General features: G+C 37.6%; 2 protein-coding genes across 2 annotated transcripts in view; one reads left to right on the top strand and one right to left on the bottom strand.

Annotated features, from left to right (window-relative positions):
• GNAZ (G protein subunit alpha z) overlaps positions 1-12,148 on the top strand; it is a 49,553-nt gene extending 37,405 nt beyond the window's left edge. The window contains exon 3 of the mRNA XM_021549917.2: positions 10,079-12,148. Within this exon, the coding sequence (XP_021405592.1) occupies positions 10,079-10,423 (345 nt within the window). The 3' untranslated portion in view covers positions 10,424-12,148. The remainder of the gene's footprint in view (positions 1-10,078) is intronic.
• Positions 1-17,894, bottom strand: part of RSPH14 (radial spoke head 14 homolog) — a 73,073-nt gene extending 55,179 nt beyond the window's left edge. The window contains exons 1-3 of the mRNA XM_077787129.1: positions 17,696-17,894; positions 15,949-16,051; positions 15,642-15,760 (exon numbers count right to left, since the gene is read on the bottom strand). Coding sequence (XP_077643255.1) covers positions 15,642-15,760; positions 15,949-16,051; positions 17,696-17,894 — 421 coding nt within the window. The remainder of the gene's footprint in view (positions 1-15,641; positions 15,761-15,948; positions 16,052-17,695) is intronic.
• Positions 17,895-18,204: the final 310 nt, after the last annotated feature.

Genomic DNA, 18,204 nt, shown 5'->3' with positions numbered 1-18,204 from the left:
GCCATTTACCTTTTTTGGTGTATAATAGGCTGCTTTTATTGTTCAGATACTACTGAAGAATGAAATGACTGGCCAACTCATTCTGGTGAAAACTGGTTCAGCATCAATGTGAACCAGTCTCACTTTCTTTCTTTCTTTGTCTGTCTGTCTGTCTTTCTGTCATTTAAACACTCCAGCACTGGACAATGCAAATTACTAGAGGTCAGTACTTTAGTGCCAAGAGCCTTTGCCTACCTTTCAATGAGAAACACTCACTGCTTCAAATGATGGTGAAGTGTGCGCAACAAACTTTTTCTAAGCTGGGCAAGACTAATGGGAAAGGCAAAATTGCCTGGGAACTGAAGTGATTTCACATGGGTTACATAAAGGAGAATTTTTCACCAACAGGGAGATAAACAATGATTTCTCCCTGAGGATGAGCTGTTCTGACAGCCCAAACACACAGATCAGCTGTACTAGGTCACAGCCAGTACCTGCAGCAGTTTGTGTCTAGCTGTGGGCAACAATGGACATTTAGGAAAATTATGGGAACAGATCAATCATACACTGATATTTCCTGGAATTTACCCTCCCAGGTAACTGAACAGCAGATTGCAACAAGATTTCTCTGTTTAAATGCCCTTTTAATTTAATTGCTTCTTGAACCCAATTACACTTTTTTTGACTTTTACTATTATGATTCTCTAACATCTCATGACAGAGTTTTACATTTAATTATGCACTGTATGGAAGGAATACTTGTCTGCTGTCAGATAAATGAATTTGATGTTTCTTACTTCTTGTGTTGTAAGAGATGGTGAAAAAATAATCTGCTATTCAACATTTCCATACCATTCATGGTTTTATAAGCTCTGTCATGTTCTTCCTCAGCTATTTCTTTTTCCAGATTGAAAAGAACTAGTTTATTTAACTTCATATGATAGTTATTCTATGTGTATGATAATTCTTGCTGGTTTTCTCTGTTTTCTAATGCTACTGTTACAAATGACTCTCATAAAGATCCAGAGAGTCTTGTTTGAAAGCTGGGCTTGAGTGTGTTGAAATGAAAACTTACTTATTTGATAAGCACTCTTTATATCATATGGTTATTTTCTCCAGAGAAATGGCATTCACAGGCACAAGATTTTGCAATCTGTTCCCCTGCCATTTTAAAAATAAATATTAATTTCCTCTTATGTAGCCAATATATTGTTTTACTTCAATTAAGACAATTGCCAGAAAGCAATAGTCACCCTATTAATACCCTTTCCCACCCTGTAATGTATTAGAAAACTGCCCATTTCAAAGAATGTGCAATGAAAAGTATTCTTTCTTTACACAGACAGTATCAGCAAAAACTTGGGTTATGAATAAACTGTACAAAAGTAGGTTAGTCAGTAGCCTGAAAGAATGGATAACCATTTCTCTTTTCACTTGTGTATTCCTGTGTAGTTCTCTTAGAGATTTCTGCCCTATTTCAGTAGCTTAAGGGCTATTCCAAGGACCAGAGAGCATCAAAGAACAGAAAAGAGTAAACCCTGGATATTCCAGAAAGGCCACAACTCCATTAATTAACTATTTCCTTTTCATCCTGCATTAGCAACAGGATAGAGACTCTTTCCATCAAAGGACAGTCCTTGTGCTTGAATTCTTCTCTTTGGGAGCAAAGTTTGAGACCTGCTCAGAACTGTGTATATAAAATTGACTTCTTATTTATGCATTCAACTATAAATATGTTTTTAAATTGCTTGGAATTACAGAAATGTAGGCTGGATGTGATCCCTAAAGGTCTGGACTACTGCCAGCAGTAAATCAGGCCAGCTATGGCTTTATCAGTTAGTTGAGTGAAAATCCTCTATGGAAGTAGATTTCACAAAACCCAGCAAATTGTTGCAGAGCTGTGCTAGTCTTCTGGAGGAAACCTAACATCTACTCTGAACTTCACAAACTTCAATTCATGTTCATTGCTGCTTATTCTTTCCTCTAACACTGCTGGGAAAAGTTCTGTGTCACTATTACTTCAAGTAATTGTAGGCTGTCCCCTCTGGCCTCTTCTTTGCCAGCACAAACAAGCTCAGCTCCCCCAGCTTCTACTTGAAGGTCAGAGTTAAGTTGTCTTCTGGGTAGATGCAGACTGGAAATTAGGAAGAAATTATTAACTATGAAGGTGGTGAGGCCCTGGGACAGGTTGCCTGGAGAAGCTGTGGATGCCCCATTCCTGGAAGTGTCCCAAGGCCAGGCTGGATGGGGCTCTGAGCAACCTGGTCTAGCAGAGTGTGTCTCTGCCAGGGCAGGAGCTGGACCTAGGTGATCTTAAAGGTCCCTTTCAACTTAAACCATTCTTTGATTCTATGAATGTCTAGACACAGAAGGCTGACAGTAAGCTTAAGGCTTTCAAACAAGGACAGCCAAAGTCCTGGATCACTTTATGTGTAAAACTATGCCAATATTTCAGCTTTGTAGAATATATGCTTGAAATGCTCCTTTTACCCTTGAGCTAAGCAAGCAATCAAAAGACCTGGGAGAAAACAAAACCAAAAAACCCACCCCACTTGAAAACACTGAGTAAATGTTGAAAGCAAATGAAATATATTAGCAGGAATAGAAAAGCTGGACTCTATTATTCTATAAAAAGCTCAATCTAAGGATAAAACATCCAGGTATTTACAATTGAAATATGGATTTAAATGATACCTTCAATATATTTTCAAGAACTGTGACATTTTAAATAAATATGCTTTTATCAAGAAAATGTTCTTAAGTTAGATTTTTGCTCACTTCCAGAATTATGCAGCTTGCTTGGGATACTGTACAATGCTTAAAAAACTCCTACCCCCAAAGCAAACATAGATATTATAAGCTGCAAATATGCTGCTTGGAATGACATGAAGATCCTAATTTGTACTCAGGAAATCTTAATTCGCTGGCACTGTGAAAGACCCTGGAGATCTATTTTTATATTCCCTTTATGGGATGTTTACCCTCTTAGTACTGGTTGTGCCCCAAAATGATCCACAGAGGAGCAGACCGCATGCACTCATAACTCAGCAGCCAGAGGCTTCTGTGGCATGAAACTTTGCTGACTTTGGGGCAGTAAAAGCACAGTGTTAACAGTTGTTTGCTGAGCAACTGAAACACAGCAAGCCCTCCCTTAAGGATAAAAACCAAGCTACCTGCCCATTTTGTGATTCTCTTGGGTACTTTTACTGCAGGCTGGCAGCATTGCCCTGGCTGGACACTGTCTGGGAAATGTGTAGGTTTTATTATGCTGGCCCATTGGGACATTAAGTTTCTTTTGTCAGTGGCAGCAGCATTACTTTGCCAATCTATCCCTATTACTGCTTCCCAGAAATGTTGACTTGTATGGCTGTATGTCAGACACAGGACCAATATTGGCTGTCCCATATTTCTATTATCTTGAACATACCTTTTTCTAGAACTTTCCTCTGGACTTGGAATCCTCTTATGGGTAATGATAAATATAACACCTGTCACATGCCCATTTTGTCACTTCTAAATATATTTGTCCTGCACTTCAGCTTACTTAAGAGATATGTATAGCCAGTCACAAGCAATAAATGAGCCTATGAGTATTTCTCCATTTCTCTTTTTCCCCTTTTCTTGTTTGTGGAACAGCCTTTAATACTCTGGCCAGACATACAGGAATAGCCTTTGTCTGGATCTTCTAGCATTTCTATGGAATGATAAATGTCCCACCCTTTCTGATCCCTGAACTCAGTAACCTTTTCACTGTTCTTCTAAGAGTTTTTTATATATCCTTTCTTTAAATTCCTTCTAATTTATAGGTCCTAGCAGAAGCACCTGTTGTCCTGCTCCTTTGCTTGGAAATCCTCTGGCTCAAAATCTAATCCTTCAGTCAGGAAATTTAATCAAACTTCTTTCTCAGCTCAGCTTCCTTTACTACAACCATACCTTGTTGTCAGACTGTACTTAGTAGGATTAACAATTCTGCATTGTTCCTGATCTAGGAATATAAAATAATTTTGATAGATAGTATTAAAGATTGCTTTACCCCTGTCTGTCACTGGTACAAGTATTACACATGTATGTAACAACTACATACCAATGTTTAACTGAGCATGCACTCCTAAGACATGACTTGCTGCAGGCCTGAAAAGTTTCAGGGATTAATTTTCAAAGACAAATGTTCAGGACCCTGTTAAAGTAATATTCCCAATTAAATCTGCCTTGTCTGCTTTAGTCCACAGTAAGCCATAATAACACTGCAGGGTTTTCTCAGTCACAGAGAACATACATGATAAAATATTCATGATGTTGTTCATTGTCATCCTATACAATAGCCAAGCCTAATGGTCCTCTTGTAATTCTCATTCACACTGCCAGATTCAGTTATCATCTAAGGAGTTCTATGTAAAGACAATAGCAACATTCAACAGGAAACCATCATTGGAAATAGTATGCTGCACTACCACTTTATAAGGTTTATTTTCCCTTGTTTCTCTAAACAAGAGGTATCAAATACTGACTATTGCCTCCTCTACCAGTTATACATTTGCATGTAAAAGCTGTAAGTACGAAAAATTACAGGACATTATCTTTAAAATAAAGAAGAATTGATTTGGTAGCTTACAAATTTTGTTTGCTAATATTTAGTTTCCTCCTGATTTAAGAATGAAACTGATTTTTAAAAAACTCAAAACAAACTTGTTTCATGCTTAATAGTTTCTTTTGCCCTCACCATAGAAATAGATATCTCCCTATCAAAATCACACAATATTTCTTCAGGGCTCCACTTCATAATACATATGTTTCTCAGCATTCTATAAGCTCATTTAATAGTAGTGATTCAATACTCCTACAATATAAAACCCATTCAACTTCCCTTCATTGTGGTGGCATAAACTAACATGCTATGTTAGGTTTTGACCTCTCTACACTTCACAGTCCTCCTATACACAGGACATTGGAAGGCATTTTGGTAGGAAGGACATAAATAGATGGCATGTGCAAGTGTGTATCTGTATGATAGGTGCCATATTGACATCGCTACTTTTACTTATCCAGAGTTCCTTCCTATTTTGTTTACAACGTGACTGAGCAGGATTTCCTGCAGTGGTTTTACACCAATGTAATACATTGTTTGGGTGATGGGATAATGAGGTTGACTGCTGGGAGAATAAGTTAAGCTGCTAAGTGACTTAAGAACACTTCTTAGTGAATTCACAGTGGGACTTACTCTTCTATGTCACCTCTTCTAATTTTGACAGTTTAGAATACCAACATTTTCCAGGAAAATTTTGGGCTCCTAGGATTGGGAAGAAAAAGTTTAGAAACCAGAACAATTCTGTCTAGTCAAATGCCTATTGCTTACCCCATCCCTTCTGGGAGATGTCAAGGCTAAAAACAGATATACAAAGGATAACCCAGGTAAAGAGTTTTATCCCAATTTAATTCTATGTCAGTGGGGCTGGTAATTTCTTTGAGAGGTGTTGGATTAAGTCTATTTACTTCTCTCCAACAGACAGTTTCTTCTTTTGGATATTTAGATGAAAGAAAATATTAAAAACTCATTAAATTATCATAACTTTTCCCATTTTGTCCAGCAGCCACATGAGCATATACATTCTTGTAGAAGTCTTCTTTCTTTGAGCAAAAGATGAATCCTACAATAGTTTTGTATACCTCTTAGCCAGCACTCAGTCAGGACTGTCTGACTGCTACACAGGAAGGACATTCCAACTAGCACTCATTGTAGTCTTTTTTACAAGAAAAGAGTATCTTTTTGTATTTACCCAAGCTATCACTTGCTTTCTGTATTTTTGTTTGTGAAATTCTTCTGTTTTCCCTCTGCCTTTACTCGAGCATAGCTTGAATTCCTGAACTACTTTGACTATGAGCATCCTGGGCAATGGTATTTCCTTCATTTGTTTTGTAGACTGCAGTTATTTCAGAATGGATTCAATTTTTTTTTTGTCTATTAACCTTAAGAAAAAACATCCAACTGATTCAATCACCTTTTTACCCCACTATTCTTCCTCAAATACTTTAGCTTCATCTGCTTTCTTCAGAAGATTTTAAGTCATGGATCTCTAAAGAAGATATTTGAAAAAGAGAGTTTCATGCCATTTTGTGAAATAGCTCATAGCTATCAGCATATGCTAAATGTCAGCCACTATTGCAAGGAAAGTCTCTACAGGAAAATGGCAATAGCTTCCACTGGTTATTCCAAGATTTACTGACATTCAAAGATTTTCTAACTTTTCTAGAAAGTAAATATTACTATTCCTGCACAAATTTTATTCATTATTGTTTATGGCTTACTCAAGATAAATTTTAATTGGTTTAGCTAGGGTTTTCAAATCCAAGTGCCTACTCGTTTTAAAATAATGATGATGAAAGAAATATAATGCCTGAAAGATGAAGTTCTTAAGCTTTTATACAAATGACAGTTAATTCCCCTATTTATGATAGTTTCTCTCTTTATAATTTTTCATTTTTAATTTCAAAGCTCTCCCAGCTGTGACTAGAAAGCTTTAACGTGAAAGCTGAAAGGAGATACTACATTACAATTTGGCTCCATTTACAAGCTCTGTTCTTTTAATTACTTGCTATCTTGATAACTGGGTCTTCCCTTTTGAAAATGCTTACTTGTTCAGAACTCTTTCCTGCTAAGCACACCTCTACTGTTCCAGAAGATGACCAGGGATGTTTGTGCCTCTGCAAACTATTGGAAGCATAGAAGCAGCCATCTGTTCCTTAGCATGTTCCTTTCCCTTAAGCAACCAATTCCTTGTTCTTATGCTCAGAGAAGAATTTGCAATTAGCCCCCAACAAGGCCATCTGGGTAAGGCATTGACATTATCTTGCTTATCCCCCAGCTTGTGTATAATTATAAAATTACAGCAGCACATTTTTTTCTGACCACCTGGCTATGTACTCCCTTCAGGATTCCAGAACTGGAAAAGACACTGCAGAGAAGAATGCCTATCATTATTTTACTATGTTTTATTACACCTTTGGGGGTCATATAACAATTTATTTTTATTATAATAAGCCATAACCCTCTCAAGTTTACTTTCCCTGTGATATGTAAAGTAATTTTACAATATTGTCAAAAGCAGAAATGAGCCTGTTATGCTGGGAGTTTATGAGTGGATATACCATGTATGTTTAGTGTCAGCCTTGACCTTAGAACTGTGGATATATCACTTAAGATATGGCAAGAAATCATGTGGGATGAGGAGATGGAGCAGTGCTGGGGAGAAGGACTCAGGGATGCTGGTGGGTGAGGGCTGGCCCTGCCCTGTCCACGTGTGCTGGGATGCAGAAACCTCCCTGTGCTGGGCTGAGCCCCCAGTGTGGACACAGGGGAGGGGGGGATTCTGCCCCTCTGCCCCACTGGGGTGAGAACCCACCTGCAGAGCTGCATGCAGCCCTGGGGTCCCAGCACAGGAAGAACAGAGTGAGTCCAGAGGAGGGCCACCAAGTTGATCAGTGGGATGGAGCACTTCTCATATAAGGAAAGGCTGAGAAAAATTGGATTGTTCAGCCTGGAGAAGACAAGGGTTAGGGGTGACCTCACTGTGGCCTCCCAGTACATGCAAGGAACCTGCAAGAAAGTTGGAGAGAGACAAAATACAAGGGCCTGCAGTGACAGGACAAGGGGGAATGACTTCAGACTGGAGGACAGTAGATTCAGATTAGGTATTAATAAGAAACTCTTCCCTGTGAGACTGGGGAGACACTGGCACAGGTTGCCCAGAGAATTTTTGGATGTTCCATCCCTGGAAGCATTCAAGGCCAGGCTGGGTGAGAGTGGAAGGTGTCCATAGCCATGGCAGGAGATTTGGAACTTGATGGTTTATTTAAGCTCCCTTCCAGACTGAACCACTATATGACTGTAAGATTGTAAGACTTGGGTTTTCCTTTCTGATACATTTTTTCATTGTTCAGTGATACCTTTTCCTTCTTTGGCTATTAAAATCATGACCTGCCTTTGGGGAGTTCATTTCCCAGGATATATCACACATTTATACCCTGCAACCACAGCCTAGCAGTGGCATAATATCACCTGCATCTTTATTGGAAATGATTCTTGGTTGGCTTATTTGTTTTTTAACTAAAAGAAATGGTATTCAGTTTAGTTAAAGATATTACAACTCTCAGATATTGAGCTAATATTAAATATTACATTGAAGAAAGCATTTCTTAGGTGTCAGGATCAACAATTTACTAATATTTTCTTTACATCCTACAAGAGATCACCAAGTTTACAATAATTTAAAACTGTCTGCCCTCTTGTATGTGTTCATAATATCTCCCAATTTATGGAAGGGTTTTAACTGTCTGCTTTTGTCCTTGGGTTACAGATTCCAATGGAGGATTTGGTAGTAGAGGGACAGTGTTATGATTCACTACTAAATACAGTAACAAACACAAACATCTTAAAAGGCAATATCCTGTTGGTATGATTATTCTGAGAGTTGGCAAAAACCTACATTAGCTCTAAAAGATGTTTTTTCAGACTATTAGTAGCAAAGGAATTTCAACTGAGATAAATAGTTTTTGCTTGGTTATTTATCAGCTACAAAATCAGGAAAGGAAATCCTGATTATTTGAAAACAGATCTATGATGTTTCAGGGGATTATCTGATGTGTTGGTGTTTGCACTATGAAAAGAAATGCACAAACATATTTTTAAAGCTATGTTTTTACACCTATAAATCTGTCTCTATATAAACTAGGCTGGAGTGTCAGATGACCCCACCTTACAAAGAAGTAAACAAACAGCTCCTAAATCAGAACTGTCTGACTGAGCTTGTGTTTCAGTGTGCCTCAAGAGGCTGGTGAGTCAGCTTTGCCCCTGGCTGCCCAGGCAGTGCCAGCCTTCCCAGCACTCCCAGGGCTTTGGGAATGACCAGAAACTGCCACCAGCCCTGGGTTTCACTGTAAACACAGAGCTAAATCAGAGCCTTCATGGAACTCAGAGAACACACGATGCAGTTCTGACCAAGGCGACCCTTAGCAAATGAAAAGGAGTAATAACACAAAGTGAGGAAAATATAACAGGTAATTTTAAAAGCTTATGTAAACCAGTCTGCTCCTATTTCAGCAATGCATTTTTAAGGGGCATTTTTTTAGTATACAGTTTTAGTGTAACAATGATGATCAAAACTGTTGAAGATTTCCTTTGAAACATTTCATTTTCAAATAATACAAAATAAAAAGTAAATTTTAAATAAATTATATTTAATATTAGTTTTTGTATAATAAACAGTGCATGATTATTATCTCTTCCTCTCAGCAGGTGACTCTACCGAGGTCAAGGGAGATGCACTAGACACAACAAATTTCAGGAGAATTTAGAATTTATATTAGAAATACTTTGTTTTTGTTAAAAGCCAAAGTTATCATCTTTCCTCCACTGTTTGTTCCTTCCAAACTGGAGAACTGGCCAGAATACTTCACAGTTAAACAACAGCAAAACTGCCCAGGCTCTGATTTTTTTTATCCCCTCTGAACACAAGCCAGACAAATGGAACACATACATATTTGCAAATAGTCTTGTAAACCAAATATACCCTTGGTTTTTGATATCCCAAATCCCTGCTGTTCACTTACCCTGGATCACTCCCATGACTCATGATGTATGCATAACATTTCCTGAAATCTAAACAGGCTAGAAAAATATTGACCTTGCCAAAATGCCTGATTATGACATTTTCTGTATCTACTTTTTTACTGGAGTGATACTTATTTTAATAATATATAATATTTTCTATTTGAAACATTACATTTATTTTCACCTTTTATTGTTGTAAACCAACAATAAATAGCCTCCCAAGAGCTTGGTACCATGGACAGCTCCAGCTGCATCCGTGTCACAGTGGCAGCAATACCCGAGGAACACTCAAGACAGCCACTGATTTTTTTAAAAAAGACCTCTCTTCTTTCAGTCTGCAGCAGCATTAGATTTTAATTTCCAAACATAATTATGGTGGTCATGGTCAATTGTTCTTAAATGGACTTTACCTGCTCAGGGCAGCAGACAGAACTGTGAGCTTTCCACAGTTCTGCTGAAGCACTATTGCTGACACTGTTGTTTCCTCTCCTACAGAGTCGAATGGCAGAAAGTTTGCGTCTGTTTGATTCCATCTGCAACAACAACTGGTTTATCAACACTTCCCTCATCCTTTTTTTGAATAAGAAAGATCTGCTGGCAGAAAAAATCCGACGCATCCCCTTAACAGTCTGCTTTCCTGAATACAAAGGCCAAAACACTTACGAGGAGGCAGCAGTCTACATCCAACGCCAGTTTGAGGACTTGAATCGCAACAAGGAGACCAAGGAGATCTACTCACACTTCACCTGTGCCACTGATACCAGTAACATACAATTTGTGTTTGATGCAGTGACAGATGTTATCATTCAGAACAATCTCAAATACATTGGCCTCTGCTAAGAATCCTTGGGTTTAATCTGTTTTCCTGGAGTGATAAAAAATGGGCTAACTTCTTCCACTTCCAGTGGAAAAAAAATTGGGCAATGCTTAATAGCCCAAGGAGAGAAAAGGGGGAAATCTGATATATGAACACAGTTCCTCTTATGCCCCCTTAACCTGCTACATCATTTTCCCCAAATATATGTTCTGGAGAGTGAGAGCCTCCTCTCCAAGAAAACCAAACACCCCCAGTGAAAAAAAAAACCCAACCAAAAACCCCAGACAAAAACAAAAATAAAAGAGATTGAGGCCAAACTCTGTGGAGATGTTTCACCACAGTCACTGCACTTTTATTCCATTTGTTTCATTCCATTTCCTACAGTGGGAGTGTTATCATGTTCTGTGTAAGAAATTACTCTTCACCCAGTTGTCCTAAAATTTTATTGACGTAAAAATATAAATCTGGTGAGTGATAGATGAACTTGTTTGCAGGGTGGGGAGCAGAATGCTTGTGTCGGGGAGAAAAGCTAGTTCAAACCAGAACCTACTGAATGAGAGTGTTTAAGCAAAATACTACTTAAATCTGTAGAGAGTGGGCATGCACCCACAATATTGGTATCCACAGTCAAGGGTATGTACACATCCATCATGTATGCACATGCACATGACTCTCAGCATATACTATGTACACACCTCTGCTTTACTTTACTGTTTCTCATGGACACCTTGCCTATTAAAGGAATTGTTGGTGCGCAACTGTTTTGTGAGTTCCTAACTGACTAGCAGCTCTTTCTGCTCTTTATGGCTTCAAATATGCAGCAAAACTATATGAAATGAATCTTTGAATAGGCCAAATTAAGGTCGGTGTTTCTTCTACTGTTAAGGAGTTTTATACATCAAAACAGTCTTCTTTTACATCTTTTTTTGCCAAATCTTGTGGTGTTTCATGAAAAACCAAATTATATTTAAGAAATAGGTTAGTGTTCCTTTTTTAATACAGATTTAAAAAATAAATCACAAAGCAATTTTTTAAATTATTGTTGTAGTGTCTGGATTGCTGAATGTGAAAGTTGCCAACGGACAATTCTGTTCCACTGCTCCAAATACCTTCTGGGTATTGTAATATTATAACAGATTTCCCAAGAAGCAGGAGCCATGGAGATTGTGTAGTGTATAACCTCAAAAGTCTTTTTTTGTTGGTTTTTAAAATTATTTTTTAAATGTGATGTGTTATTAGAAGGTTAAAGATGAGCGATATGAACAATAACTAAATGTCTTGTTATTTCAATTTATATAATTTAAATTATTTACAGTTTAGTGAAGTTAAGGAAACTGAAGAGATGCAATCCTCAGCTCCAGGTTTCATCTCATAAAGAAACACTACTGGATAACATTCCTGCAAAAGAATGCATAAGAAGCTCTGTGGGACTACACTGGAAAATCTCATATGGATTATATAGACCTGAGTCTTTGGTTCTTTCCCCTGCCATAGAAAAGACTTCTTAAAGACATCAGTGTAAAGTTGGTGTGTAAATAAATGTTTGATAACTGTAAAGCACATACGTACACAGAGACACAGACACACATGCACACTGGAAAATCACCTTCTACTTTTGTTCCCCTTATGTACTATGATTAGTGCAAGAAATCTCAGCCAAGGGCTCTAAGAAAATTAAAACAAAATGGTTAATAACATCAACATTTAAATTGTCCACTTCAAAAATAAATAATTCAAATGATACTGAATGTGTCTATAGTGTGTTCATTAAGTAGTGTTACAACAGTTACTTAATTGGATAATGCTTGTGAAGTTTTCTTCTAATCTGACAATTTTGAACAAGATATTTTATCCCTGTACTGAAGACATGGGGTCCCTTTAAGCATTCCTTGCCAATTGTTACACCTGGAGAGTAGAGGCAAGAGAGCAAATGAAGCTGTGCCTTCAGAGTCTAAAGATGCACAGAGATCTGTCCATCATGACACACAAAGAGTTTTTAGGTCTCACTTGTAGTGAAGAGCTGCTGCCTGCTTGGGATATTTGCACTCAGACTGCTTGGCTTGGCAAGTTTACGAATCTGTAAAAACTAAATCTGTACACAGTAATTGCTGGTACAAGTTCCTCTAAACTTTGTATACTATTAAATTGCTATCATTTACCTGGGAAATTGTGCAGTATTTCTAGTCTAATTTGCCTTTTTACATGTAATATCCAATTATTAGTTGGCTAAATTGTGGAAAATGTGGGAAGTGAGTCAAGGCTCCCTTTTCCAATGAATGGCCTACTAGATGTTGTGTCTCCTTCACCTCTTTCTTTCATTGGACTGTGGCCTATTCAGATTACTGAAAGAGGAGACGAGAAAACACCAGCATTCATTGCAGCATAGCTTCAAAGTAAGAAAGCTGGATAAAACCAAAAGTGTAGTCAATTATCAGGAGGGTAACCAACACTTTATATTAAAAAGCAAATCTTTATTAAACTAAGAAGGTCTTTCTACCATAAGTATTAGAGATGACAAAGAGGAGAACCTAGGACATTTTAACAATGGCCCAAGAGGATTTCTAAAGGAAAGCAGCCAGTTCCACTCCTCATTGAGAGAAAGCTATCTTGGAAAGGAGAAATGAAAGTGAAGCACCACCTGTGCTCCTACTTGACTTAAAATCAGAGGCATGGGGAGGAACAAAGAAGTAAATAATTATGTTTAAATAATCAAGTCACATAATTATGTTTTCTGAATAGCAATTTCTTGCTATTAACTCTCTAATAATTCAATTCCTATGATGTTTTTGATTTTAGTATTCTGAGTAATTCATGGTTACTCTGTTTTCTCTCTGAAGAATTCAAGATATTAAAATAAATTATGTTTTCTACAGAGTTTTCTGTACAAAAAATTCTGATTGTATAAGAAAATTGAGGCATATCAAAGCTAGAACGAAAAAGTCTGTTGGCTGAAGACAGGTGCTGAAATTAAATCCCTTGACTCTTAGTCATCCACCTGGATAAATCATGCAATAAATTTGCATCTATTTTCTCAGTTCTCATTTTTATCAGTGATGTAGTGCACTGCCACCTGAAAGAGCTGCATTAATACAGCTGGGATTTCACTTCACCTGGACAACAATGACATTCACAGAAGAGATGTCCCATCTGCTGCAGTAAGAATGCCATCTGTCTTTTCAGCATTTGCACTCCATACAGCAAAACAAGGGAAAAATGTATCCTTAAAGAGTCCTTATCCACACATTCAATTGACTATGATTTTTCAAGGGTGAAAGAATGGAGACACTAAGAGTCAGCAGTGTAGGAGAAAATATTATCTCTTGGGCTCTTCCCAAATAGAGGTTCTGGCAAGCTTAAAAATCCATTGCCCCATCCATTCCACCTCAATCTTTGCCTGAAAGGATTAAGTACCCATAAATGGCAGGATAGGTAATGGGCAAGTGTTAATCACACCATAATAAAAGATATTTTTTCCTAGAACTATTTCTGCAGTTGCTATTTCCAAGGTCATTCATCATTGCATAACACCCTTTCACTAACATTATCAACTATTATATATGTCAACTAATTGTTTTTATAAAGATAGGAAGTTTTGATATTAATTTCTTTAATATTCCTAATTTTCTCCTCCTGCTGGCCCTTCTCCCTCTTCTATCTTCTATCCTACTGAACACATATATCTATCTATTTTTGTCTTTCTTCTGCCCATTAATTTTTTTTTACTAAGTTGTTGTTTATTCTGGAAATGTTACTCTTCAGTGTTCTCCCAGTCTTCGTGCATTCTCCCACCTTTTCGTTTTTAACTATCCCACAGTTCCTGGAAGATACTGGTACACATCCTTATATTTAGGAATCAAAAATACTTGGAAAGTGGATTTGCTCAAAATAACCACATTTTCCAAAATTATTCCTGTTTGGAGAAAGACCAGGTGGCCTGGCATAGAGCTAGCTGGAGTCACTGACCACTTCCCAGTTAAAACAGCTACACTTCATGCCAAGGGCATGTACAGTTTCTGTTCCTTTTTGTCTAGCACAGAACACGTTGCTTTATTGGCCCTGCAAATTACCTCAGCTCTAGAGAACAGCACAAATAGAGCTGAGGAGTGCTGAGGAGTGCTGCAGTTGCTGACCTCCTCCAGCTGATCCAAGGTACATCTGTTACCCTAGGACAACACCCTATCCCATTTTCTGGATGTGAGATGTAGAAGTGAATGCAAAGAGAAAGACAGTTTCTTGGCTAACTGAAAAGGGCTGAATTACCAAGAAGAGACTATTTCTGTATCTGTAATGTGTCAAATGAATGATGTCAGGCCTTGTGACTCTTACTACTTATTGGAAAATACTTGTGGTTAGCCCTGATACTTCCCCGAATTGCCTCACAGCAAAAAGTTTTGCACCTTTTCGTTTTCCTTTTAAATTGCCCTCCGTATGTGAGTCTATTCTACACTGACACAATTCTGCTCCAGGATTTATCTTCCAGCATGTATACAGGCATGTATATTTTTATAGATACATTATATTTTTATCTAAATAAACAGAATACATGACTCAAAAAAACACCTTTTCCAAGAGCAATTACTCAGAGCTGCTTTTACAGACTTTTCCATACTGATCTTCACAAAGTTGTTTAGTCCAACGTTATTAATATCCTTCATATTATTGAAGATTTTCAAAAGGATTGCTTGTAAGTAAAAAATACATCTTTAGATTTTTCAGAATTCATGTACAATTAGTAAGGCTCTAAGCTTTCATTTAATTCTTTTTAAGCATCAGTAATGAAACGGAATTTCTCAGACAATATACTTTGCTATGAATTTAAACAGCATGGCTTTTTAACTGATAATTTCTACTGAAATTTTGTTTTTAAAAGCATAATTTTTATCAACTGGAAGAGAAGTTTAAGACTAATGTTCAGATTAAAACACTTATGAAACAAATGCACTGTGATGAACAGCTGATCCAGACTTTGAACAGAAGGGAATAAGTGAAATTTTGATACAAGATTATGAAATACCAATTCAAGCATGCAGGGCACTCTATCTTGAGGAGGTGGCCTTAACATGCATAAAACCTAATAAAGTTAACTAAAGAAAACTAACATAAGCAAAAATAGACAAGATACTGGTTTAAAATATTAGTTTCAAGGGAAATGGAATAAATTAAATTTGGAACATAGGTGAATTTACCTGATTTCTGCTCTGCGTTGTCTATGTGAGTACTTAACTGCTTAAAACCTCCTACCTTCAGGTAATTTTGCCAGCATGTCAAAAATCTGATGGGTGTTCTTCCGACAGATATCTACTGGATCATCCAGGAGCCCAGCGAGGGCAGAAATGACTCCACTTCGTATTAGCCCTTCCCTAAAACCAACAATGGAGGACAGATTTAGCACAACATAATAAAACTTGCATATGTTTGAGATATTTAATCCTCACTCACTGCTCTTCTTTATGCTGCATCTGTATGACAAAACTTAGGAGCTCAGTTCTGATTTCTCACTGAAAAATCACTTCCCTCACAGTTCAGTAAACTTTGGGATTGCACCTACCTGCCAATACTATGCAAAGCCATTATAGAGAGAACTTCTGTTGTTTTTTGCCTGACAGTTTGGTCTTGATGCACCAGCAAAGTCTTCAGGCTAGCCAAGAATCCTATGAGACATCAGAATTCATGTTAACATTTCTTACTTCCAGCATTAATTTTAAATAGCAATATTCATCATTTATCTCACAATTTGAAGTGCCTCAGGATTTTGAGCTTGTCCTGACAGTGAAATTCTCATTGTCATATTTCAAGTAAGGAAGAAACTTCCAAATTTCAAGGCCTACTGCCAAAAATGTCACGCTACAAACAAGCTCCTGACTCCTTATCAAGTTAAATCCTAATCCTGCAAATATAAAGTGACATAACTCTAAAAATAAGTCAGTAGAGATATTGATGTCTTTAGAAAAGCATGTTTTTGCAGGATTGACACTCACTTGTCTTTTTTGAACCGAAATAAATGTGGTGAACCATTAATGGTTGTGTATGCACATATGGCACTCACCAAAGCCAAAAAACCTAACAACCCCAAACTAACAACAATCTCACATTGCTTTGGCAATCAACTGATCATCAAACACTAACTTAATAAATTTTGAACATGACTAGGAAAAGAGTACAAAGGAAGTAAATGGAGAAAAAAGCAATAGCAAACAAAGATTTTTTTTTTCTGTGTTATACAATGAGCCATGTAGATATACCACAGACTGCTAAAAATTGCAAAAATGAGCTTGTGGTTAGGGGTTTTCCCCCCCACAAAATCAATACTCAAGATTCTTCCAGGCTTTCACAAAGTTGTGGCCAGATGTAGTCCTGATGAGTAAGATAAATTTGGTTATATTCCTTTCTTTTCTAATTTCTCATTAAGTTCCAGGTGAGTGGGTGATGATGGTGAAGGGGTTCTAACTTTGAACCAATTAGGTAGGAGGTTTTTTATTAGCCTATGTTAGGAATTAGCTAAAATCAGAATAAAGTCTGGGGACATGGTTTAGTGGGGATCATGGCAGGGCAGAGTTAACAGTTGAACTGGATTATCTCAGAGGTCTTTCCCAACTTTAACAATTCTTTGATTTTATGGAAAGAAAGATTCTGCGCTACTTTTGTATTTAGGAGTTGATAAAACTTACAGTGATCCAGTGATGAATCCTAAAGTGATGATAATTCTCATAATAACTGTCATGTATATGGTATTATAACATTCTTTACCTTTCTAAGGTGATTTTACAGTAAAACAAATAGGAAATTTGTGGCAAGCACGTTTCTCTCACTCTCAGGATTTTTCATGGAGGTGCACAGAGAGAAATGAAAGAGAAAACAATTTCTATTCCTGCTCCTTGTTTTTCCTATGTAGAATGTGTTTGGAGAATTGTTTACCTGGAATGAGTGCTTGATTGGATTCTGGTGAGGATTTTTTGAGTTTGATGGCCAATCCAACCCACCTGTGGCTGGACTCTCAGGAAAGGGTCACAAGTTGTGTTAGAGATAGAGAAAGTAGTATGTAGTTTTAGTATCTTCCTTTTTATATAGTATATTAATGTATTTTAGCATAGTTATAATAAAGAAATCATTCAGCCTTCTGAATTGAGTCAGACATCACCATTTCTTCCCATGGGTTCACCTGCATTTACAATAGAAAATTTTCCTGGGTATCTTGCATCATCAAAGATATTGTAAGGAAAAAGTAATGGAAGAAAGTGGAGTTGCCCCCTCAGCCTGCTCCAGTGTGTCATTTCTAGTGAGAACAGACCACTTACCTAATGCTATTGCCTGGTAGACTTTTTCTGGGTCGTGGACCAGATCGCAGAGAGCCATCAGCGCCCGCTGCTGCGTCAGCAGCTCAGCAGACTGCAACTCCTCATTCAGTTTAGGAAGGGCTCTCCTCCCAAAGGCCAGAGCAGCTTTGGTGGGGTCTATATCAGGGGGGAGGTAGGCTGAGATACGAGGTTGTGCCATCCCAAATCTTCCTGAGAAAGAGTCTCCCTATCCGTAAAAATAGTTCAAAATGGCTGTACTTGCTGACTGGGCAGATAATGTACCATAAAGACACCTACTGACTTTAAACAGTGCTCTGTGTTCCCAAGGAGCTCTTTTAGCAAACATACACTGTCAAGAAGCTGCGAAAGAGGCTGGACTCGTGCATCATCAGCACTAATGTGTGTTCATCTGCTGAATTGTCTTAATCTGGTTTAATTCTCACTGAACACTGTAAAGAAAAGAGAGAAGATAGAAAGCTTAAAATTTCAAGGAAGATGTTAAAATTGAT

Source organism: Lonchura striata, chromosome 18, assembly GCF_046129695.1.
Source record: "Lonchura striata isolate bLonStr1 chromosome 18, bLonStr1.mat, whole genome shotgun sequence".
NCBI classification, from domain to species: domain Eukaryota; kingdom Metazoa; phylum Chordata; class Aves; order Passeriformes; family Estrildidae; genus Lonchura; species Lonchura striata.
This window is presented reverse-complemented; position numbering and strand designations above follow the sequence as displayed.